The sequence below is a fragment of the Thamnophis elegans genome, chromosome 8, assembly GCF_009769535.1.
Source record: "Thamnophis elegans isolate rThaEle1 chromosome 8, rThaEle1.pri, whole genome shotgun sequence".
NCBI lineage: Eukaryota > Metazoa > Chordata > Lepidosauria > Squamata > Colubridae > Thamnophis > Thamnophis elegans.
In genome coordinates, this window is record NC_045548.1 from 64,841,379 (window position 1) to 64,864,751 (window position 23,373).

At 40.0% G+C, this 23,373-nt stretch overlaps 1 protein-coding gene across 1 annotated transcript in view; it reads right to left on the reverse strand.

Annotated features, from left to right (window-relative positions):
- Positions 1 to 23,373, reverse strand: part of ENPP2 (ectonucleotide pyrophosphatase/phosphodiesterase 2) — a 68,828-nt gene that overhangs the window by 14,830 nt on the left and 30,625 nt on the right. Inside the window, 10 exon segments of the mRNA XM_032223046.1 lie at positions 1,313 to 1,363; positions 5,615 to 5,782; positions 8,058 to 8,108; positions 8,111 to 8,144; positions 9,747 to 9,828; positions 11,744 to 11,871; positions 12,956 to 12,987; positions 13,603 to 13,728; positions 15,150 to 15,258; positions 17,872 to 18,024. Coding sequence (XP_032078937.1) covers positions 1,313 to 1,363; positions 5,615 to 5,782; positions 8,058 to 8,108; positions 8,111 to 8,144; positions 9,747 to 9,828; positions 11,744 to 11,871; positions 12,956 to 12,987; positions 13,603 to 13,728; positions 15,150 to 15,258; positions 17,872 to 18,024 — 934 coding nt within the window.

The following is a 23,373-nucleotide window of genomic DNA, read 5'->3' on the forward strand; positions in this document are numbered from 1 at the left end:
GCAGATAGTTTTACGTCTGTCAAGATTCTGTCTGTAGGTGAACAACAATAAACTACTTAGAAGTACTATATTTTCGGAGTATAAGACGCCCTTTTTCAAAAAGAGGGTGAAAATCTGGGTGCATTTTATACGCTGAATACAGCATTTTGGCCTCCTGAAATCCTGCCCCCTTTGCAAAAATGGCCGTGCATAGCTTTTAGGAGACTTGTAGAATGCTCCTGGGGGCCGGGGAGGGCAAAAATGCAAAAAACACAGTTTTTTTTGCTTGTTTTTGCCCCCCCAGCCCCCAGGAGCATGCTACAAGCCTCCTAAAGGCTATTCATGCCCTTTTTTTGACTAAAAATGAGTCCATTTTCACGAAAAACAGGCTGTCTTTGGGAGGTCTGCAGAGTGCAAAAACTTTTTTGTTTAAATTTGCCTCTTCAAAATCTTGGTGTGTCTTATTCTCCGGTGCATCTTATACTCTGAAAAATACGGTAACTCTACATGTCTTGGTTTTTGGGGACTGACAGAAATGGGTCTTCTCACACCCACAACTGCTAAACACATTCCACCAAAACTTGCTGGGAGGAAGAATTCACTATTTCCACATTTTTGAACTCGGACAATCCAAACCTGCTTTTCTTCAGAATGGGATACAGGATCCTTGGTAAATAGAAAATAAAGGAAAGATCAACTAGGCAGTCTTTAGATTAACGAAGCAAGAGATAATTTAAGATATTGTACGAGGTAAAAAGAAGCCAAGTCAAGTAAGATTACCTGGTGGCGGGACGCATCCATCCTCAGGTAATACATTCTCAGGGTCGTTGGTATTAAATCCTTCTCCTCCTGTGTAGGTTCTCGCTGTTGAATATATCTTAAATTATAACATCTTCATTTAGGCCCAGCTTTAATATAAAGACTGCATAGTGGATCTCTCAGTGAATTTGCACCAAGTGGATTTTGAGCTAATTCAACAAGAGATGGGAAGACAGGATGGAAAAAAGCTCATAGGTAAGTATAGTTAGAACAGCTGGTTGAAAAGAGGAGTTAGTTTATTATTGGATTAACTTGCAGAAGCAATTCACTGATTTAAATGTATTTGCACACATGTTGTTGGAAACCATCAAATTGCTTTTGCAATTCCGTTCATCAAAGGTTAGCTACCAAAGGACTTAAGAATCTCATCACACCAATGAAATGCACAAATAAAAAATAATCAGATTGATTTTATTATGATTTAGAATGCATAATTATAGAGAGAACCCACACACCAGTAATATGATTGCCAATAATAATCAGTCTTTTATTGGACTTTCTATTGGATCCTTACCTTCTGTTCCTTTGCTATAAGGACGTCGACTCAGTTCATCCAATCTATTCTATTTAAAACAAAAATCACACAAGAAAAGATTATCTCATTTCTATCTTTTTATCTTATTTCTATTATCTGATAAAGCCAATTGGGTCCAATTAAAAGAGTTACTGGCAACTCTTTTTTTAACTGAAAGGCATGCTCCGACAGGGGTAGTATTCACTTACCGTATTTTGGGATGCACTTTTGGCCTCCAGAAACCCCGCCCCCTTTGCAAAAATGGCCATACATAGCCTTTAGGAGGCTTCCAGAGTGCTCCTGGGGGCTGGGGGACAGAAATGAGCAGAAAACGGGCCATTTTTACTTGTTTGGGGGGGGCGCCCCCAGGAGCACCCAACAAGCCTCCTAAAGGCTATGCATGCCCCTTTTTTGACATAAAACGTTTTTGCGAAGAGTGCAAAACTTTTTTTTTAATTTGCCTCTTCAAAAATCTTGGTGCATCTTATACACTGGTGCATCTTATACTATATAAAAACAATACCTTACCTTCTGGTTCACAAATGTGAGCGCGTGCCTATCTGCGCATGCGCTCAGGCTTCCATGCATGCACTTTGGCTAAAAAAAGGGGCCTAAATGGGATGCCATAGAACCGGGGCAGGTGGGTAGGGCCACCCGCTATTTCCGCTACTGGTTCAGGGGAACCAGTCCAAATCTGTAGAATACCACCACTGATGCTTGACCAGCTGATGCCTAACTTCTGCAATCAGACAGATCAAAATGGGTTTTCAGGACCACTCGGTCCCTGTAGTTCATGCTATTTCACACAACCTCTCCAAGGAAATTGGGGTTGAATGGGTTTGGAAACGGTTCGCCAGCATCCTCCACTCAGAGTCACTTGTTAAGATGGGCGACTATAGAAATAAATAAATAAATAAATAGGGGGTCAAATAATAAATAAAGGCTACTCCTGAAATTCCTCTATACCAAAGGATTTTTGGACGGGTTCTTTGAACTCTAGCTGTCCCGGAGAAGACAGTGAAGGTGAGGAGAGACCCAGGACCTCAGAGATACCCGCAAATCTCTGGGGGGGGGTATTAACTCCTCGTGCCAATTCCTTTTTGGATTAGCTGCGTGCTAACTGAAACTGCAGGTTGCCCCTAAGAATGGTAGAAGTGATGTCATCTGGTAAGCTGATTTTATTATCCAAGAGAGACTGTTCGCGTTAAAAATTTAAGATAACTGAAACCAAAGAACAGGAAGATTTAGCGGCGAATTGGTTTTTTTTAATGGATTTATGGCTGGTGGTTACTTTACTTCTTAAATGCTTCAAGAAACTCCTTGACATCCTCCCCCCTCTGAATCTCCCTAAGTGGACCGTAAAATTTATTTTCTACTAATTACCCGTCACGATTCGACACTTTTATTACTTTATTACTTGGCTTTGTTTATGACTAGATAAGATTGCACAGCCCGTAAGAGAATAGATCTGTGGAAAAAAAAAAAAGAGCTTGCAATTTTAACTACGACACATCATGGCGTCCCAAAATACTTCTAAGATTTCATTTCAGACTCTTTTTTCTGCATGCAGAGGACTTTTGATTCTTATCAAAAGCTGGAAAGAAAATTGGATCATCTGATTTTAAAATATGAAGTAAAAACTGAGATCGTTGAATGTTTAAATGCTCCTGAAATACAAACGGAAAATGTGAGAAATGGTTCTGGTCTATCTCAGAGGAAGAAAGGAGGGAGGGAGCTATAAAGAAGACTCATTTAAAAAGACAGAGTGCAGGAGGAATGGAAATCCACCCTTGAGAATTAAAGTTAATTTGGAAAACTTTACAAGCCTAGGACAACATTATTATTTCACCAATGACATTCAGAGTCCAAAGGTGCCAAAATACCTTTGTTTGGATTTGCTTATGAAAACATTTGGTAAATTTATCCAACGCGTGGCAATTGGCTGGGGAAGATCTTGCTATTGGAGAGACACTGGCTGATAGATGGAAGAACGTAATTTAAAATCTAGCCAAATCTGATTACCTTAATGTGTAATAGATATAGCTGAATAATGACTGATATGGATAGTAATATATAATTTGGAACTGGCTGATAGATTGAAGAATAAAATTGAAAACTAGTTAAACCTAATTGCTTTTTCTTGTAACAGATATAGTTGAATAATAACTGATATTGATAGTAATGTATATAATGTGGAGTTGATATGATAACTAACAATTGGAAGATTATACATAAAGAGTATTAACTACAATAATTATCACTATTAAAAAACTAAATAAAATACATACAATCAAATGTTAATTAATACTGGGAAATGTTATGATATATGATATAATTAAATATCATGGATGTCCAGCTAAAATAGGATATGAGGATTTGATGATAATAGAGGATTTTACAAATAAGTAAATGAATTGTCAGCATGTTTATGGATTAATTATGTAATGCATAGCTAAGGATGAAGGATGTTTAAATAACCATAGTAATTAAAACTGGAGGTATAATGATGTTGATATGGTAAACATTCGAGTTAAGATATTTGAATTAATATGAGTTAATGGAAGAGAAGCACCAAAAGCATGTTGTAACCAGTTGATATACTTCTTTTTTTTCTCATGATAGACACCTGAGTTTTGTTTTGTTTTCCTGCCTTGTTTCTTGTCGTTTTTGTCTTTTTTTGTATTATTTTTATTTCTTATTTTTTATTTTAATTTTTAATTTTTATTTATCGTTTTTTTCTTCTCCCTTTTTGATTTTTCCTCTCCCTCCGGTTGTGGGCAGGGATTGTTCAAGATTACTACTTTCATTCATCATATTTCTAGATAATAATTACAGTTAAATGAAAATGGATATAATAATGCTTTAGTTAATATGAGTTATGTTGGTTGACTGTGGAGGAGATGTACCAAAACTTATCTGTAATTGATTGATACATTTACTATAGATGTAAAGAAAGACGTGTACCTGTTTTAAACTAAAATTAAAAACATTTATTTAAAATAAATAAATAAATAAATAAATCCAGCTATACATACTCAGGTATGTAAACATAAAAGTTTCCCTGCCGGTCAAGTCTGACTCTAAGGCACAGTGCCCATCTCCATTCTTGGCCGAGGGAGCCAGTATTGTCTGAAAACATTTTTTGAGGGCATGTCACCAGCAGTGCTATCTGCTAAGGGTGTCAAACTTACCCCCTCATGTTGCCGTCATGTGATGTTTCTTCCCTTTGTGGAGCTGGGGTAGGCATAGCCTGTGCGTCTGGCCCACAAGCCACCAGTTTAACACCCCTGCTGTACCAAAGTGCATGGAACGTTGTTACCTTTCCACAGAAGTGGTACCTATTTATGTACTCGCATTTGCATGCTTTAGAACTGCTAGGTAGGCAGGAGCTGAGGCAAAGAATGGGAGTTCGCCCCGTTGCGTGGCACTCGGGTCTCGAACCCAGGCTGTCCGCTTTCCAGCTGACAAGCTCAGCATCTTTAACCGCTGAACCATCATACCCAGTCAGATAAGTACATCATATAATATAGCTTATGCCAGAATTGGCAGGTGGAAATCCACCACATGCTGGCATCATATGATGGATACTGACACTTCACCAGTTACCTCACTTACCTCAGGAATACAAACATCTACCTATTTTCACTGTAGCTTTACACAGTCAGATTCTGTGCATTCATTCAGCACATGCGCCCCAGAGATCAACATCTACATGTCCTTCATAAGGGACAATCAACCCCTTTCCCCCCCAAAAAGACCACCAGCAATCACACTCAGATAAGCAGAGATTAACAGCAGGATTAATACCAAACCAACAATCAAGAAGTACACAATATTCCAATCAAGGAACTACTAACATAGACAAACAAGCTATCCATAAACAACCTAATCAAAGAATCACCAAGAACATTCCCACCAACATTGACAGGGCAAGCCCCACTCCTTTTTAGCACTGATAATATTACCTAGTTTGGTATAGAAATGTCTGCAAGAAAACAACCAAAGACCCCACAGATAATCTCATTTCTGACCACTAATCAGCGATAATGTGCTCTTAAGAAACATTCATCAAAGTCCAGCTTTGATTTGGTACTGTTTTCAAATGACGCTTCATTCTTACTATCAGCAAGGAAAGATGGATATTTTTCTCAAATTCTGGTGGTTGAAGGCCACACATCATAAAGTTGCTAAGGGTGAGAAACACAGCTCTGGATAGATATAATTTTTTTTTTTGTTTCTTAGCTGGTTTAGAAACAATCCCCTTCTGAGCTTCCTGCTCCCAGCGAATATCATGAGTTTACCTATCGTCACAACTGCATCCCAGATCGTAGTCAGACGAAGGTGTTGTAGCTACTGGATGGAGTGGCCTTGCTACTTCCTCCGGCATGATGGGTCTGTAGGTACTGCTCCGGAGGAGGTGGTTTAAGCTTCCATGTGTTCCATTATTGGAGCAGGCTTCAAACCGGAGATCTGGAACAGAATTAAAAATAGCATCTGTCACATATATTGTATTTTAGTGGAGAATTTTTATGCATATGTAAACACCAATACAAGAATATGAGGTGAGGATAGGCAAGGTTGCCTAACATATCTAAACTCCTTGCAGAGAATTCTAAATTTATATACATGAGTTTGTTCAATAGGTCAATCCAATAGGTCAATCAAGATCAAGTGAGGTAATAATGCCACCTATAAAGCCCTTGTAAGACCACACTTAGAGTACTGCATCCAGTTTTGGTCACCACAATATAAAAAAAATGTTGAGACTCTAGAAAAAGTGCAGAGAAGAGCAACCAGGATGATTAGGGGACTGGAGACTAAATATATGAAGAACAGTTACAGGAATAGGGCATGGCTAGTCTAGGGAAGAGAAGGACCAGGGCATGATACCAGTCTTTCCAATATTTGAGGGCTGCCACAGAAAGAAGGGGATCAAGCTATTCTCCAAAGCACTTGAAAGCCAGACAAAGAATAATGGATGGAAACTGAACAAGGAGAGATTCAACCTAGAAATAAGGAGGAACTTTCTGACAGTGAGAACAATCAACCAGTGGAACAGAAGTTGCCTTCGGAGGTTGTGGGGGCTACATCACTTGAGACTTTCAAGAAGAGATTGGGCTACCATTTTTCAGAAATGGTGTAGGGTCTCCTGCTTAAGAAGGGGTTGGACTAGATGACCTGTAAGGTCCCTCCCAACTCTGTTAATCTGTCTTTCTGGTACATAGCAAAGCTCTTTGAAGCAGTAGGATGGTAAAAGTTTCCTAGACCAGAAAACTCTCTCTCTCTCTCTCTCCTCCCTCTCTCTCTCTCTCTCCTCTCCTCTCTCTCTCTCTCTCCCTTCCCTCCTCTCTCTCCTCTCTCCTCCCCCCTCCCCCCCCCTCCCCTCTCCCCTCTCTCTTATTAATTAATTGCCCATCTTGCTGTTTGGGGCGACTTTAGGTGGCTAATGGCTACCTGTTTCTCTGAAAATAAGACCTCCCCGGATAATAAACCCAAATTAGGCTTTTGAGCACATGCGCTAAAATAAGCCCTCCTCGAAAATATTGCAATACAACAGCAGCCATGAGTTGACCCTGCCCGCTGCCTCCTGCACCTCAAAAATAAGACCTCCCAAAAATAAGGCCAAGTGCTTATTTTTGGGAGGGAGGGGTGTTCAAAAGAAAATAAGACCCTGTCTTATTTTCGGGGAAACACGGTAATGGTAAGTTTGAAGGGAGGTTTAGATTACTACCATTCCCAAGAGTGTTAATATACTCTGCCTTGACATCCAAATGTGAAACCATTGTAAAGAACTGAATTTACAGTTGAAATAAGGCTCATTATGCCCAATTTGGTATGTTTTGCTAACACTTCAAATTACTGGACTGAGAGCAGAAGCCCCATTACTTTGATGGAGAAATTAATGTCTGCAGATTAATGCAGAAATTATTTTCTGCGTTTAATTTGTTATTATTCCCCTCAAAGGCCCTTGGCAATTTCAGGTAGTCCTGAATTGCAGGCTAATTTTGTTGGCTGCCAACTGCCAGCAGTTCGATGCTCACTGGCTCAAGGATGACTCGGCCTCCCATCCTTCCAAAGTTGGTAAAATGAGGACCCAGATTGTTGGGGGCAATAGGCTGACTCTGTAAACAGCTTTGGAAGAGCTACAAAAGCACTATGAAGCAGTATATAATTCTAAGACTAAGTACCGTTGCTATTGTTTAGCAATTTCCTTATTTAGCAATTGTTTGAAGTTACAAAGTGATGAAAAAGTAACTTTATAACCAATCCTTGTATTTACAGTAATTGCAGGTCCTGTAAAGCAAAGGAAAGCTGAAATAAGATAATCAGCACAATCACAGTTTCACTTAGCGATTGCTTTGCTTAACAACAGAGTTGCCGACCATAGTTATGGTCACTATACAAGGATTACATAGACAGAAAATAAACTTAGGATTCAGTTCTTCCAATAAAATACCTTGCTATATGATGATGATTATGTATTATTATAATTATTGATATATAGTTGTAATATAAATGTTATGGTAATGTATAACAAAAGATATGTGGACTATGAATTCTCAAATAATTGCACCCAGTTCACAAACTGTTTGATGGAGATGAAAAGTATTATAAATAAAATAAAAACATGAATAAAAAAGATACCTTGCTACAGAAGGAAGGTAATGAATCATAAGCTATTAGGCAAAATGAAAGTTGAGAAAAGAAATCAAATATACTATTTATTTCTTTTCAAACTACTTACCGCACATAAGGTTGTACAGTTCAATATTTTCAAATGGAGGTACTTTTGTTTGTATTTAAATGAAGGGCCATAGCCTAGAAAGACTGTCTAAGAGAGAGAAGAAAAAAACAGTAATATAATGTTGTCAGCTCCTATGTGAGCTTCTCTATTGCTGAAATAAAATAAATCAAGACTAAAGTAAGGACCCTCCAGGGATTAGCCCCTTTTTAATGTTCAAAACATGCTTTCTGGCTCTCTTTTACAAGATCTGCTGAATCAGCTCACTGTTCCCAATTTTGTGTCAAGAGAGCAATTTTGTGCCAAGAGTTATTTTGAAATATAAGTTGTGATCTTGCTGTGGAGTCCTTGGTGCCCTCCAGGGGTGGGTTTCTCGCCCCGTTCCAACCAGTTCGGTTGGAACGGGACCGGCGGTGTCCTCGTGCACGTGTGCGGTGTACGCATGCGTACTAGCGTCTGTGCAATGCTCCAGCTGCTCCTGGAGGATCGCGCAGGCGCTGTATGCGTCCTGCGCATGCGTGGAAGCGCAGAACTCGTCAAAACGGGTAAGGAGTGCGGGCGGGCGGGTGCGCCCTTCGCCGTTCCCGGAGGTTACTTACTTCCGGGTTCGCCGACCAACCGGTTCGCAGGGACCGCCACAAACCGGTTGAGACCCACCCCTGGTGCCCTCTGAGCTTGGCTGTTTTCTTGCTGCTGTTTCATTACCAAACTAGGTAGCATCCTAAGTCCACTAGTTTGGTAATGAAGCACCTGCATGTTTGGTAATGAAACATCTGCAAGAAACCATTCAAGCTCAGAGAGTACCAATGACTCCACAGTTCAACCCTGAGCTACAAATAATTCTCTTCTTCTTCTTCTTGTGGTCTTGTTTTTGGTCTTGGTATTTGTTTTTGTTTGAGGGGTTTTTTTCTCTTATATATTTTATATGTTTTATATTTTACTATCTGATAGCCTGGCATTGCCTGGATATTTATTTATCCTAATCCTGTATTAGATAGGAAAAGTCCTGATTTTGGCAACAATTAAATTAGTTACAAATGTTTTCCCTGTGCCCCTAGAAGCATACATTTGTCCTCAAAAATAATCAAAGTCTTGTTGAAAATGTCTGGACCAACGTAATTTCTAATACTGAATTTTCCCCGTTACCAGAGGGATCCCCTTGTGGACTACTGTGAAGCTGTTCCTGGCTGTACAGTAGAAGCCATTTTAAGCACAACAGGCTGTATCTTAACAGAACACACCCCAAGGGGAGTTACCGGTCTTACCCCAACAGTATTTGTTTCCAGAGAGCAAGCCATCAGGGGTGGGTTCCGGCAGCCACTGTTGCCAGGTTTGATCATGGTCGCAGCGCACGCATGCACACTTGATGTACGCTACGTGCGCATGCGCAGTACTATAAAAATGCTTCTGTGCATGCACAGAACCCAAAAACAAGATGGTGGTTGTCTATGGCGGTGCCGGGAGAACTGGTTCAGGGTGGCAGCCTGGGTCACTGCCAGTTCCAGCCACCCTGGCCGCCAAACTACTACTGGTTCAGCCGAAGCAGTCGGAACCCACCACTGATAAATATTTTCTACAATAGTAAGAAGACTGAAGAAATGAGCCTTCTAATTAAAATATACATTGTATTACGTAAGTTGCATATACCAACAATACTACTTACTGACTATCCAATTAGTTTATTGCCCCTACCTGCATGCTGTTGATCTTGTTGTCATAGCCATGATCTCCATGAAAATAGCACTTCCCTATTATTTTCTTATCTCCAGGCCTCCTAAGATATTAAGAAGATTCTTGAATATATCAGCAGTTAATTTCTATAAACATTATGGTTCAACTTCCAGTGGACTGAAAAAAATATATAGCTGATCCACAAATCTCTAAAGAAACAAAGGAACTTTTTTTCTTTCCCAAATGGTGGTTATGGAGAGCAGCATTCTCAGCAAGCCACAACGACACAAAAATCAACACACACACACACACACCTCTCACACACACCACTCTCTCTCTCTCACACACACACAGAGTAACACCATTGTACAAAGTGTGCCTCTATGTAGTTGCATCTCAGCAGCTGGAAAGTACTGAGGTTATTATGTGATTAATGCCATTGCATCATTATGCAGGTCTCATATTTCAACCCATTTTGATGGCACATATGTGCTACTATCAACCTCCATCATAAGATTAGTGTCTGTTGGAAGTCTATAAGATTCTCAGTCATCCAAGTCATGGTTGTCACAAAGGTGCTTTTTCAGGAGGCAACTGTACTTTCTTGTTTTTTTTTCTTTTGAAGAAGTTTCACTTCTCCAAGAAGCTTCTTCACCTCTGACAGGATAGTGGGGAATGGAAGGATTTATATTCCTTGCAGACAGCTGGTCATTTGTATCCTTTTAGAGGTCACTGAAATACTTGGAAGCTTATCTGTGTCCTCAGGGTCACCTAAGTAGTGCTCCTGGTTCCTGTAGACTGCAATTTTTCATCTGGAAATCCATTCGTACTCCCACACCAGGACTCTATCAGTGACCCTGAGGACACAGATAGCAATAGCACTTAATATATACCGCTTCACAGTGCTTTACAGCCCCTCGAAGTGGTTTACAGAGTCAGCCTATTGCCCCCAACAATCTGGGTTCTCATTTTTCCGACCTCGAAGGATGGAAGGCTGAGTCAACCTTGAGCCTGGGAGATTCGATCTGCCAAACTGCTGGCAGCCGGTGATCAACAGAAGTCGCCTGCAGTACTGCACTCTAACCACTGCACCACCATGGCTCAAGGACCTTCTAAAAAGGATGCAAATGACCAGTTGTCTGCAAGGAATATAAATCCTTCCATTCTCCACTATCCTATCAGAGCATTAGTGTCAGTTGATAAGCTTATCATAGGAGCATTATATAAGGTGCATTAGAGTGAAAAAAAATCTCTCATAGAAATTCTAAAAACAATGTTATTTTTTTTCTTAAAAAATAAGAATTTTTAATACATCTTGACTTTAATTTAGTGAGCTTTTAATGGCTGGAAAATACTGTTTTACGGCTAAATCTGGCCTCCAGGTTATGTATTGTCTATTGTGTACTACCTAAAATGCATTTGTAAAATAAAGATGCTTTGAATAGTAGGAAGTCTGGTCACCTAAATTATGTTAGAATGTTTTAGTTGCTTAACTCAGAAGACACTATGAAATAAGGAACCCATGTTGCTCTTACTATGATTTTGAGCCAAAGACTTACCAAAATGTATTTTTAAAAAATTCCATACAGATTGGGTGCAGAAGTGTCATATCACAACTGATTTCTTAACGATTGCCCCAAATCACAGTGAACTAATCAGTTAAGGGAGTTTGCAGCAGAGGTGGTATTCAGCAGGTTCTGACCAGTTCTGGAGAACCAGAAGCGGAAATTTTTAGTAGTTCAGAGAACCGGTAAATACCACCTCTGACCGGCCCCGGCCCCATCTACTGCCTCCCAAGTCCCAGCTTATCAAGAGGAATGGGGATTTTGCAATAACCTTTCCCTGGAGTGGGGTGGGAATGGATATTTTACAGTATCCTTCCCCTGCCACGCCTACCAAGCCACGCCCACAGAACCGGTAGTAAAATTTTGTAAGTCTCACCACTGGTTTTCAGATGTCATATCTGGTTAAATGGGAGATCTACGGCAAGTCAAAAGGACAAGAAAACTCGTATTTACTTAGCTACATGCCATCTTCTTTCCACCAACAAATGAATATCTTCGATTCTTCGGTTATTTGCATAATGCAAACGCTTAGGAAGATGTTGCTTCAGGTAAGGTTTGAAATGCTGGTCTGGCTTCTTGCACTGAAACGAAGAAAGCACATTTCAGTGAAGGGCTGTGCAAGACATTGGCCAACCTACCTGCTTCCTGGGGGAAAAATCACTGTTTAGTGAGGATAAGCAGCCCCTATTTTGTAGACATTGTAAGACCAGCTGTAAGACTGTCACCTGGGGAAAACCTATCTATGTGGTCCTGAAGAGCTGACAGTGGATTTGACAGTCCATAATCAGCCAATCAAGAGGGCAATTAATTTTCCCGAAAGAAAATGAGAAACTGGAATTTTTATGGAGGGGTCAAACCAACAGGGCTCTGAAAGTGCATAGGTATGCAAGCATGCACACACGCATACATACATTGGGGGGGGGATTAAAAGCATGTAGTTCTATGGCATGCATCACATACATTTGTTTACATTTGATTTATAATTTCCAATTGACCCCATGTGGGCTTGGCAGGGATATACAAAGGACTGGTTGTCGCTCCGGGGCCCATAAAAGCCCATATCTGATCAAGACCAAATGGTTATATCCTAGCATCAGATTCTCTTCTGTCTGAAAGCAGCTCCAAAATAGCTTTTATCCATCATTTAATTTAGTTTCCCTCTCTCCAATGAAAATGTTGGGAACTAAACTGTTGTTGTTTGTGGATATTCAGCAGTTTGCACTTCTGCAAACCATGGTTAGAACCACCACAACCATTATACAACTTTCTCCGTGGAATCCACACTTATGAGAATTCCTCTGATAGCACTTTGACTCTTCAGTTAAAGCCACACCTGCATTAATAACCAAACTTCTTTCTTTCTTTAACAACTACATAATCCCTTGCGGGATGGAGTCTGGGCAACTGAGCGAGCAAGTAGAATGTTTAATGGCTAGATGCCCTTCCTGTCGCCAGTGTGGAGTTTCGTTCAGCAGAAATATTCTTAGTGTGGCCAGAGAGAGAAATATCTGCCTCTACCCAGGATCGAACTCACAGCCTCCTGATTGTGAGGTGAGAGCTCCATCCTTAGGCCACTGCACCACTCCTAATTAATAAACCCAACTATTCAGAACTATTTTTTAAAATGTGCTTTAAGAAAGAGAGGAGCATTAAAGAGATACTTACTGTGAGATTGGCCACAATGGCTTTGGGGTCAACTGTTACGTGGATGAGGAGATTTCAAGCAGAAAGAGAAAGAAAAGTCAAAAATATGCCAGTAGCTGAATTTTCAACACATGAATGTTCATATGTAATTAGCTGCACTAAGTTAAAGTACAAGTTTGATTATAGATACTTTTTTTCTTGCAGAAGACTCACTGTAGGGCTCAAGGAAGAACATGACAGTAAAAAAAAATGAAGTTCAGATCTCAAGATGAACCACTACTAGCAAGCTTGGCCCACTATAGAACCTCACAAAAAAAATTTGCAAGCATTTGAAGAAATGCCCTAGCTAATTTCTCTTTGCTCGTGGTTCTCAGGATTTAATTCATTGTGAAGTAAAATCTTTTAGATCTCAAGGTTTCCCCCCCCCCCTCCAAATATCTGGCTCTGTTTAACAACCAGCCTTATCAAGTAGGTAAATTTACCCGATGTATCAATCAGGTAAAAGAGAAATTGTCTTTCCAAACAGTAACTGTGTATCTCTGAAGTTGGGAACATCTTTATAAATATTTTCCCTGCTGCCATAACTGTTGGAAGTAAAAATAAGAGACAGCACAGAAGAAAATGGACACATTTCAAGCTACAGGGTGAATATAGAAAGGTAAACTTACATTTAACATTACTAGTAGCTTTGGCACGAATACGCCCTAGAGTTCCAGGTATCAATGTTATGTCATCCACATTAGACAGATAGTTGCTCAAATATTCAGTTCTTTCACAAATAACATCTTCCATTCCTACAGAATAAGCAGCACCAAGGCATTATTAAAAGATGTATGTGTAGACATTTGCTATTCAAAGGTTAATTAATGAAGTAAGTTTAGGTCTCTTTCAGCTTTAAAAGATATATTGTCCATGGTTTTGGTCTGTAACCAATGCAACCAAAAGTATTTTGTGAGTTCTACCAAGATACTTCCTTTCTTGTTAGAAGACTGTGATCCTTTAGATTTTACAAATTTATAATAACAATTTTTTAATGGTGAGAAATCAGAGGGGGAAAAAAAATCTTAAAAATGGAATCAGGGGATGCATGTATTAGTCTAAGCTTGTTGTTTAACCCAGAAATAACTTCCATAAACTTAAATGACGTTGAATACGACTGCCATTTCAGCAATTAAAAAACATTAATGCACTGGATTAAGTTTTAAAGATTAAAGTATTCTCACAGATATAGTCTAAGTAGCAATAAGAAGAGGATTCTAACCAGGAATGGGCTTCAAAAACTTTAGCAAGGAGTTCTCTGCCCAGTTGCTGGGTGGGTGTGGTCATGGTGGGCGTGGCCTAGTCAGCCTCCTGCACCACGGTGGTGGGGGTGTTTTAGCCCTCCCAGGCTCCGGAAGCTTTCATCAAGCCTCCGGGAGGGCGAAAACGGCCTCCCCAAGCTCCAGAGGCCCTCTGGAGGCTGGTAACAAACTTTCCGAACTTCTGGTAGGCCCGTTTTTCACCCTCCCTGAGCCTCTGCACGCACCCTGCAATTTCCTGCCTCCAAAACGGGCCGTGTGGGGTCTCCTGGGAGGGGCGGGATAGGCGGGGCCAGTCAGGTGTGAGATTTGGGGGTTCTCCAAACTGCATAGAATCTTAGCTAGAGGTTCTCCCGAACCCCTCCAAACCCCGAGCAGCTCACCCCTGATTCTAACCCCTGAAGTTCTGAACAGCAGCCAAGAAGTCTTATCAAGTTAGCCATTGTGCCAGTCAAAAATGTGAATTAGAGAATAAAATTATATGAAATCATCAAATCTGTTATAATCACCTAAAACTCAAGTTTTTAAAAACCACAAAATTGCGTTGTGGATTAGCTGTTCAGAAATCCATTCACAATCGATCTGTTCTAAAAACTTCGAATGTTATCTTAGGCCGAGCCCATATTGTGTGCTGGCATCTAAATGCAATTTCAGTTCAAATACAGTTCATCTTAATAGCCTCAAAGGTACTTTTTAAAGAGGCAACTGGAGTTCCTTTGTTTTCCTCAAAGATGTTTTGTTCTCATTCAGCAAGGAAAAACAAAGGAACTCCAGTTGCCTCTTGAAAAAGCACATTTGGGACAACCATGACCTGGATGGCTGAGAATCTCCATAGACACTCAACAGATTAATAAATTGCCTCCCAGTAGAAATGAAGACTTTCCTACATCAAAACCAAGGAAAACTTTTCAAATTACCGTGATCACCCACGAAGATAATGTTGGCACATCGGTGTAAGTTCAGCTGCTTTAGTCCATCCATTAGTTGCCCAAGGATCTTGTCAATATCTCTTAGTGGACCTAACATCTATACATACACACATATTTACACAAAGAGGGAGAATTAACCTTCTTTTTTAAACTGTACTACAAGTTTTACACTATGAGCCCCCTAAGTTTTCATCTGATGGTATGTTTTCATAAGCATATATTATTATTATATTATATTATATATTATATTATATTAATTGTACTATACTGTATTATTTATTACATCAATCTCTCTGAAGCATTACTTTACACCAAATACCAATATAGTCCAGAATTATGGTTTTTGAATGGCTAATCAGATATTTTTGTATAAAAGAAAAGACTTGATAACAATAAATTCATCCATATTATTCCTCAGCAGCTGTTTTCAGAGATATTCTGACATCCCTCTGAGCAACTTAAGGTCTAGAGATGACTGATAGTTTTTTCTTTCCCGTATTTATTCTCTTTCAATATATTCTTATTATGAGAATTATGAAAATATTAAGATATCTGGAGTATCTTATTATATTCAAAACAGCATGATCGCTTCTAATAATATCTGAAATAAAGAACAGTTTAAGATTTTTCCATAAAACCTACAATGTACCTGAGGGCTCTAATTCATAATAGGAGAAATCATTCATCTTTAAGAGTTAAGCAAACTCAAAGAAATTCTAACAAGCTTAGAGTTATACTGTAATGTGCACAGGTGGTGGGTTCCGGATCTCGTTGCAAACAGTACAGGGCAACAGGGCCCGGCAGCCACCACATGAATGTGCACACGCGCGCAGTGCGCACATGTGTCCTTACCTCCTGGGATGTTCCGCAATGCCTCTGTGACACTCCAGATGCTCGGCGGAGTGTCACGCAGGCGCTGTACACTGCGCATGCATGCACAGATGGCCCGTTTCCTTCAAATACAGGTAAGGAACGAGGGCAGGTGGGTACCGGAACGGTACCCAGTGCTCCCAACAGGCACCCGTACGCCTGTACTGGGGCGTATCGCCTGCAACCCACTGATGTGCACCCATAGTCTTCTGATGTTGGTGTTAAAGAATATCACACTTACACTGCATCACTTAAAAAAATTAAAAATTGTGATGAGCTATGGTTCTTTAACCCTTTTTTAATCCCTAAAAACATAAGCTCATCTCTAGAAGCCATATTCTAAAATAAAGAATCAAGCATAGAACCAGGATTATTTTAAAACAGAGCGATGGGTCACTTCAGTTCATAAAGTTCTTGGGATAATATTTTTCCAACCTTAATTTCTAACAGTACATTTATGTTAACAAGCTAGAAGATTGGAATCCATGCATCCTGCAGGTTTCATGGACCTCATTCAGTGAATGATTTTTAAAAGCAAAGTTGAGGAGTCCTTTAAGAATGAATGCAGCTGGACATGATTTATATATAAAGCATGACACAGAAAAAGCTTCTTTCCATTCTCTTCTCTTTCAATGTGAGAACTCCAGTGTTCATCACAGGGCACATTCCTGAATCTCAATTGAATGATTTGGGTAGCTCTCGTTTATTTCTTTTAAGGGAAGATTTGTCTTCGATGGTAATATTATGGTATTGCCAAGATAAAAAGAATAGCATATCCCATTTACATCCTATGTCCAAATTCATCACAAAAGTCTGAAGAGACATTTCATATGGTGAAAACACTCAAACATCAACTTGAATCCATTGCTACAGGTTCACATGGTCAACCTTTCATGCTCTTAATCTATGTTTATGCCATATCCGTGTCCTATACAGATTCTATATACAGTGTGAAGGCACAGGACTTCCTTACAATCATATTTTCATTCAACTTGAGTGTTCAAATAGACAGCAGCCTCAGATAAATTTCCTTTGAACTTACTGATATTCATTGCCTCAAAATATTCATAAAGCTTCAAGCATCCTCCAGCATTGCAAAAATTTGATACCATATAGTTATCAGTCATGAAATAAGAAAGGATCACGGACCAATTCTTAGGAATAAGGTTTTATTTGATGTCTCCTGCTAAAGGAATCCAATGTTCACAATTTGTCATGTTGTGAACAGGAGTAACCTGGCAAAATTTAACAGAACAGCAGAGTTGGAAGGGACCTTGGAGGTCTTCTAGTCCAACCCCCTGCTCAGGCAGGAAATCCTATACCATTTCAGACAAATGGTTGTCCAAACTTTTCTTAAAAACTTCCAGTGTTGGAGCATTCACAAATTTCTTCAACCCATTGCAAGTTTTACAAATAGAACTTTCCAGAGGGCCAAATAATCAGTTCCAAGAAATTCATTTTGGCTGGAAAAAAAACAACTGTAAGGATGACAATAAGCATGATTCTACAGGCTAATCCAATGTTATCCACCTGTGGGTGGAACAGTTTAAATGGCTTTTTGCATCTGAGTCCTGTGATATTTAAAAACAACTGTTAAGAAGGGTTTAAAGCTTGCACCAAGAGACAAAGAATGCTACCCAAAGAAGAATGGGGAGGAGGAAAAGATAAACATCAAATGAACTCAACTGCTTGATGGCAATCTGTGGTTGTTGCCTTTCAAGATGGCTGCACTGAAAGTTCAATTTGGAAGAAGTTCATCCCAAAGTTGGGAGGACCCCCCCAAAAAATCAAGTTGTTTAAGAGTCTCAGTGGTTGATATCTACCAGTTTTGAAAACTTACTTTGTTCCGACGGGATTCCGCAGACAAGTGTTCCATTCTAGGTACTTTTCGTCTTCTCTTGGAAGGAGCAATACGCCTTTTCAGAATCCTCTTAGGACTGATTTTTCTTTTAGGTCTTTTAGGTGGAGTAAGAGGAGACCCAAAACTACTCTCCTGTACTGACGGAGAGAGATGCTTGGACTCAGAAAAAGCTCGTCTCAATATCAGATCGTTAAAAGCTATCCGTCTCTAAGACACGGCACACCAAAACTCTTGGTTCAAACCATCTAATACTGGTCAAGTCAAGATCAAGGTTGAAAAGAAGAATTTAATTATTTGTGATAATACCCTGTTTCCTCCCAAAATAAGACCTCCCTGGATATAAGCCCAATCAGGCTTTTGAGCGCATGCGCTGAAATAAGCCCTCCCCCCAAAAAAACCTCCCTGAAAATATTGCAACACAGCAGCAGCCATGAGGTGACCGTGCTTGCCGCCTCCTGCATCTCAAAATAATAAGACCTTCCGAAAATGAGGCCAAGCACTTATTTCAGGGGTCAAAAGAAACTAAGACCCTGTCTTATTTTGGGGAAAACATGGTAATCCTGAGGTCTGCAGGAAACAACATTCTGAAGAGGATGTCCGGTTTGTTTGTTTTGGGGTGTCAATACTCTTTTCATGTTTATCAAGAGAAAAAAAGCATCAGTAGCAGGAGCCATTGCTATTACTGGATGCTCAACAGACTTATGTTTTAAACTGTTCTAACAATTCAATGCTTCACTAGTTAAATAACAGTACACTACCAATTCTCTTTTGCTGGAGAGAATAAATTAAAATTGTTCATATAATGTTTTTATACCGCTGAATCCTCAGTCACTATCAACTCCATGCAGCTGGAGGCATGCCGTTTTTAAAACACCTCCAGAAAGAATGGCATTATTAACTGGATCGGAAGGCATAGTATTGACCTATAATTCATTTTGATCTTTAATGGGAGGGGAGAGGAAACTCTGAGCAAACACACTCTGCATTTGCTCCCTGTATTATAGGATAGCCTTAGATTAGGATATAGGATATTGTTAGATTTAGCTACATGCTTTCCACGATTATTGTGCTTGACATGTGAGAAAAGGCTTTAAAAACTACTGTGTTTCCCCGAAAATAAGACAAGGTCTTATTTTCTTTTGACCCCTGAAATAAGAGCTTGGCCTTATTTTCGGGGAGGTCTTATTATTTTCGAGGTGCAGGAGGCGGCTGCTGCTGTGTTGCAATTTTTTTCAGGGAGGGCTTATTTTAGCACATGCGCTCAAAAGCCCGATTGGGCTTATTATCCGGGGAGGTCTTATTTTCTGGGAAACAGGGGAGGGGGAGGGGAAGATATGAATGAACCACTTATTAAGAGAGGAGAAATAGTCTGAAAACACAGAGCTGCAGTCCCAAGCAGTGCAGAGATGCCGGATGCTATTCGAACTGATCTTTAAAAGAAGCAACTTTGCATGCAACTCCAATTGACAGCTACAATAAGAGTTCTTGGCAACTTTTAGGATCAGATTTCCCCGAAGAGAGAAAGATAACACATACAGGAAGATAGTTGCAGCTTGTTTATTTTTAAAAAAAATGGAGAAAAAGAGAAGCGAAGAGAAGGGAAGTTGAAAATTGGCAAGGATTTTACAAGGCCATTTGCTTTCTATCTGCATAGCCATTCTCCATCTTTGCTGTTCCAATCGCAGAGCCATGTTCTTGGAAGATAGTAATTTTAAAAACCCAGTATTGCCATCTGCCATGCCATTTCTTTGCTCTTGGACAAACAGTTGGAAAGGAAGTGCTAATCCAGTTCCATTTCTCTCTATCTCTCCAAAAAGCAGCTTCAATTTTGTTTTGTTTTGTTTTTAAAAAAGGAGAGGAAAAAAGAAAAAGAATAGAAGAAAAAAGAGTTCAAGCTTCGTGCAGCCTTGATGAAAGCAGCAGATGGAGAAAGGATTCTCAAAAGCTTACTCACTCTTTCCAAGAGAAGCGCAGCCAAGGTTTTAACTTATGCCATCAAGTGGGTCTAATAAGAAGAACCCCCCCATTCCAGGGTAGCATGTTAGAAGAGCAGCAGAGCAGTCCTTAAGCGTACGGATGTTGTCCAAGTCACTGATCATGGTAAACAGCATTGATATAAACATTCACAAAAGGGATAGCTTCATCTTTCGTAAGAAATTAAAGCTAGGAAGAAAGCCAAATCTGTATTAATCAGCCAAATCTTAGCTTTACGTTGGAAGAATGAGATCAATGTAAGCCGAGGATGATGACACACCTAAAATGAAAGAACTAGCCAAATGCTTGTACTTGAAACAAACTGTCTCAAAATAGGACATTATACACCAAGATAGAATGGGTGGACATGCAATGTTTGTCAGAGACAGAGGATTTTCCAAAGTGACCAGGCTAAAAACACAAAAACAAAAAGGAGATATGAGACCAGAGAAACATGATTTGATATCTTAAATCTTTTTGTCCTACTATAATTTTATTTATTTATGAAATTTCTTTGCTGCCCTCCTTGTAGCCCATGGCTGAGTTACTTTAAAAAAAAAGGTAGCTGGAGGAAGATTGATCCATTTATCTTTGTGCATTAGCTATCATTATTGGGACCAGAGGTGGGTTCTTACCAGTTCGCACCAGTTCGGTAGAACCGGTTCGTCAAATCTACCGAACCGGTTAGAAGAGGTTCCACCAGAAAGCAGGCCACCCTACAGAAGAGGTTCCAAATTTTTTTGAAACCCACCACTGACACATACACACACACACACGCACACGCACACACAGAAAGAGAAAGAAAATAAAGAGAAGAAAAAAGAAAAAAGAAAGAAAAAGTGAGAGAGATGAAAGAAAAAAGGAAAAAGGGACAGAGACAAAAGGAAGGAAGAGAGAGAGAGAAAAAAAAGAGAGAGAGAGAAAGAAAGAAGAAAGAAAACACATGGCCGGCAAGCCACTCCCACAAAGGAGGCCACACCCACAGAGTAGGTTCAAAAAATTTTTGAAACCCACCACTGATTGGGACCCAGCCTCTACAAAACATATTGTGACTTTACCACCCACATACAGATTACTACTTAATCAATCAACTGGTTGAAGTTGCAAGCTGGTGGATCAAACATGAATCTAAAAGTTCCTTACATCATCAACCTCCACTTTTCAGTTTAGCAGTAAAACATTTCTAGGGAAACTGACTAGAATCTCTCTGGATTACGGGATGTGGGGGATAAGCTGCTCAAATAAATAAATAAATAAATCTCTGTGTGTGCGTGTGTGTGTGTCCAGCATAAATCTGGAACGCCTCAAGCAATTTCAACCAAACTTGGTACACAGATAACTTAACTCTATAGAAAAAATATTGTGGGGGTAAGACACCCCTAAAACCTTTTGGGGTGTGTCAGTGGTGGGTTCCAGATCCCATTCCAACTGGTGCAGTTAGAACGGGCCCGGCGTCATCCACATGGACGCGTGCAGCGTGTGCATGTGTCTTACTGCTTCCACGAGCCTCCAGCTGCTCAGCGGAGTAGAGTGCAGGTGCTGTATGCACCGTGTGCGTGCACAGAAGCTCCGAAGACTTAAAAGACCGGTAAGGAGCTCGGGCGGGCAGGTGGGCCCTCTGGAGCAACGTACCGGAACAGTATCCGGTAATCCGGGCAGGCTCCGGTACGCCAGTACCGGGGCGTACCGCCTGCAACCCACCATTGTGGTGTGTGTTCTATTAAGATATAGCCCGTTGTGCCTTAAAATGGTGTGAGGGGAGAAAATATTCATTGGAACATTGCAGGTAATAGGCCTGGGAGTGACCTTGCAGGCCTCACTGAACCAAAATTTTAACTAGCATAATTGCAAAATGTACCACACTAATATTTCCAAATGTGCTGACTTGTGCTGCATGTTCTGCAAAGTTTGTACTTGATATGGATATATTTAGAGCAGGAAGAGTGAGATAGTGGGAAATGAGGAACTGAAAGTAACAAGCATCTGAGAACTTCAAATGTACATGGGTGTTTGCAGAGAATGACGGTCAGTAAGGCAGAACAAGAAAGTAAGTTGTGAAATATGTGCAGAAAAGTATAAAAATAATGTCTTGGAAAGAGTTCAGGGCCACTGGCCGTAGCTAATCCTTGCTGGATGCAGCTATTACAGTGGATCTTATTGCAATAAGATGCTAATTTTAAAAATGCTATGTTTGCTATTCATGTTCAAAAATTGTTCATGAAACAATAAACCTCTGGTCTTAAAGTAAGATTTATTGCCTGTGGTTGCTTGTGGTTTCCCTGTTTTATATATAGGAAAATTTTTCTAACAGTGGCTTCTACTGTACAGCACAGTTGCCATGGTAACGGCTTCACAGTACTCCACAAGGGGGCTCCCTCTGGTAAGGGGGAAAATCCAACATGAGAAATTACATTTGATCTGGACATTTTCCCCCTATAAATAAATACCCGGGCAATGCCAGGTTATTGGCTAGTACTAAATATAAACCGAAGAGCTCAAACTTCAAAGCTTGATCTCAGTAGGGAGCCACAATCCAAAATCATTACTAGGTCAGAAGGCAAAAGAAGCTCTCATATTCAATATTTTGACTTAGTTGGCCAACCTGGAGCCTGGCCCAGGCCACTGGACTTCATTAACTCCAATCAACATGGGCAAGACTAAGCCGAGAAGCCAGCATCATTGGATATTGAAATCAAAGCTTATCTTGCAGCTATGTTAGTTCTACTGCACAGTCCTCTTGGAATGGAGGGTCCTTGTTGTTCTCTGAGCTTGGTTGTTTTCCTGCAGACGTCTCATTACCCAAACTGAATAACATCATCAGTGCTGGTCTAGTTTGGGTAACGAAACACCTGTAAGAAAACAACCAAGCTAAGAGAGCACCAAAGGACCCCTCCTTTCAACCCTGAGCTACAAATATTCTCCTTTATTGGTCCTCTTGCAATGACTTTGTAAATTATCTTCTAAAGCAAGAGTGGGGACCTGTAGAACGCCACATATTACTGAACTCCAAAGCTCAGCAACTGTCTTGGCAATATGGGGAGGACAATTCTTTTAACCAGCCTAATCTTTCCAGGGGGTTTGGGGGACTGTTTTGTTGTGGTTGCCCTTGTTATTGCTTTTCAACAGCTTTTAAAAAAGGATCAGAGGGTAAATGCATTCTGCAGATGATAATCTTCTGCAGATGATAATCTTTTAGCTGAAGAATACATTCATTTAATTTGAAATTTATGGTTTATGATTCCTGCGATGAATACTATCAAAGGTAACCATTAAGAACATATAGATAGCAAAATACAAACACAACATTGCTACAAGCCATACCCTGAAACTATACCCACAATGCACACACACACAAACACACAGAGAGAGTAGCAAACATCCTAGCAATAATTACATGTAACTTCTGAGAGGTGGTATTTCTTCATCTTAACCCACAAATCACTCTAAAGTTTAACCTGTAATGCCTTGTAACCTATATATTTTCCTCTGCCTATTCATAATCCATAC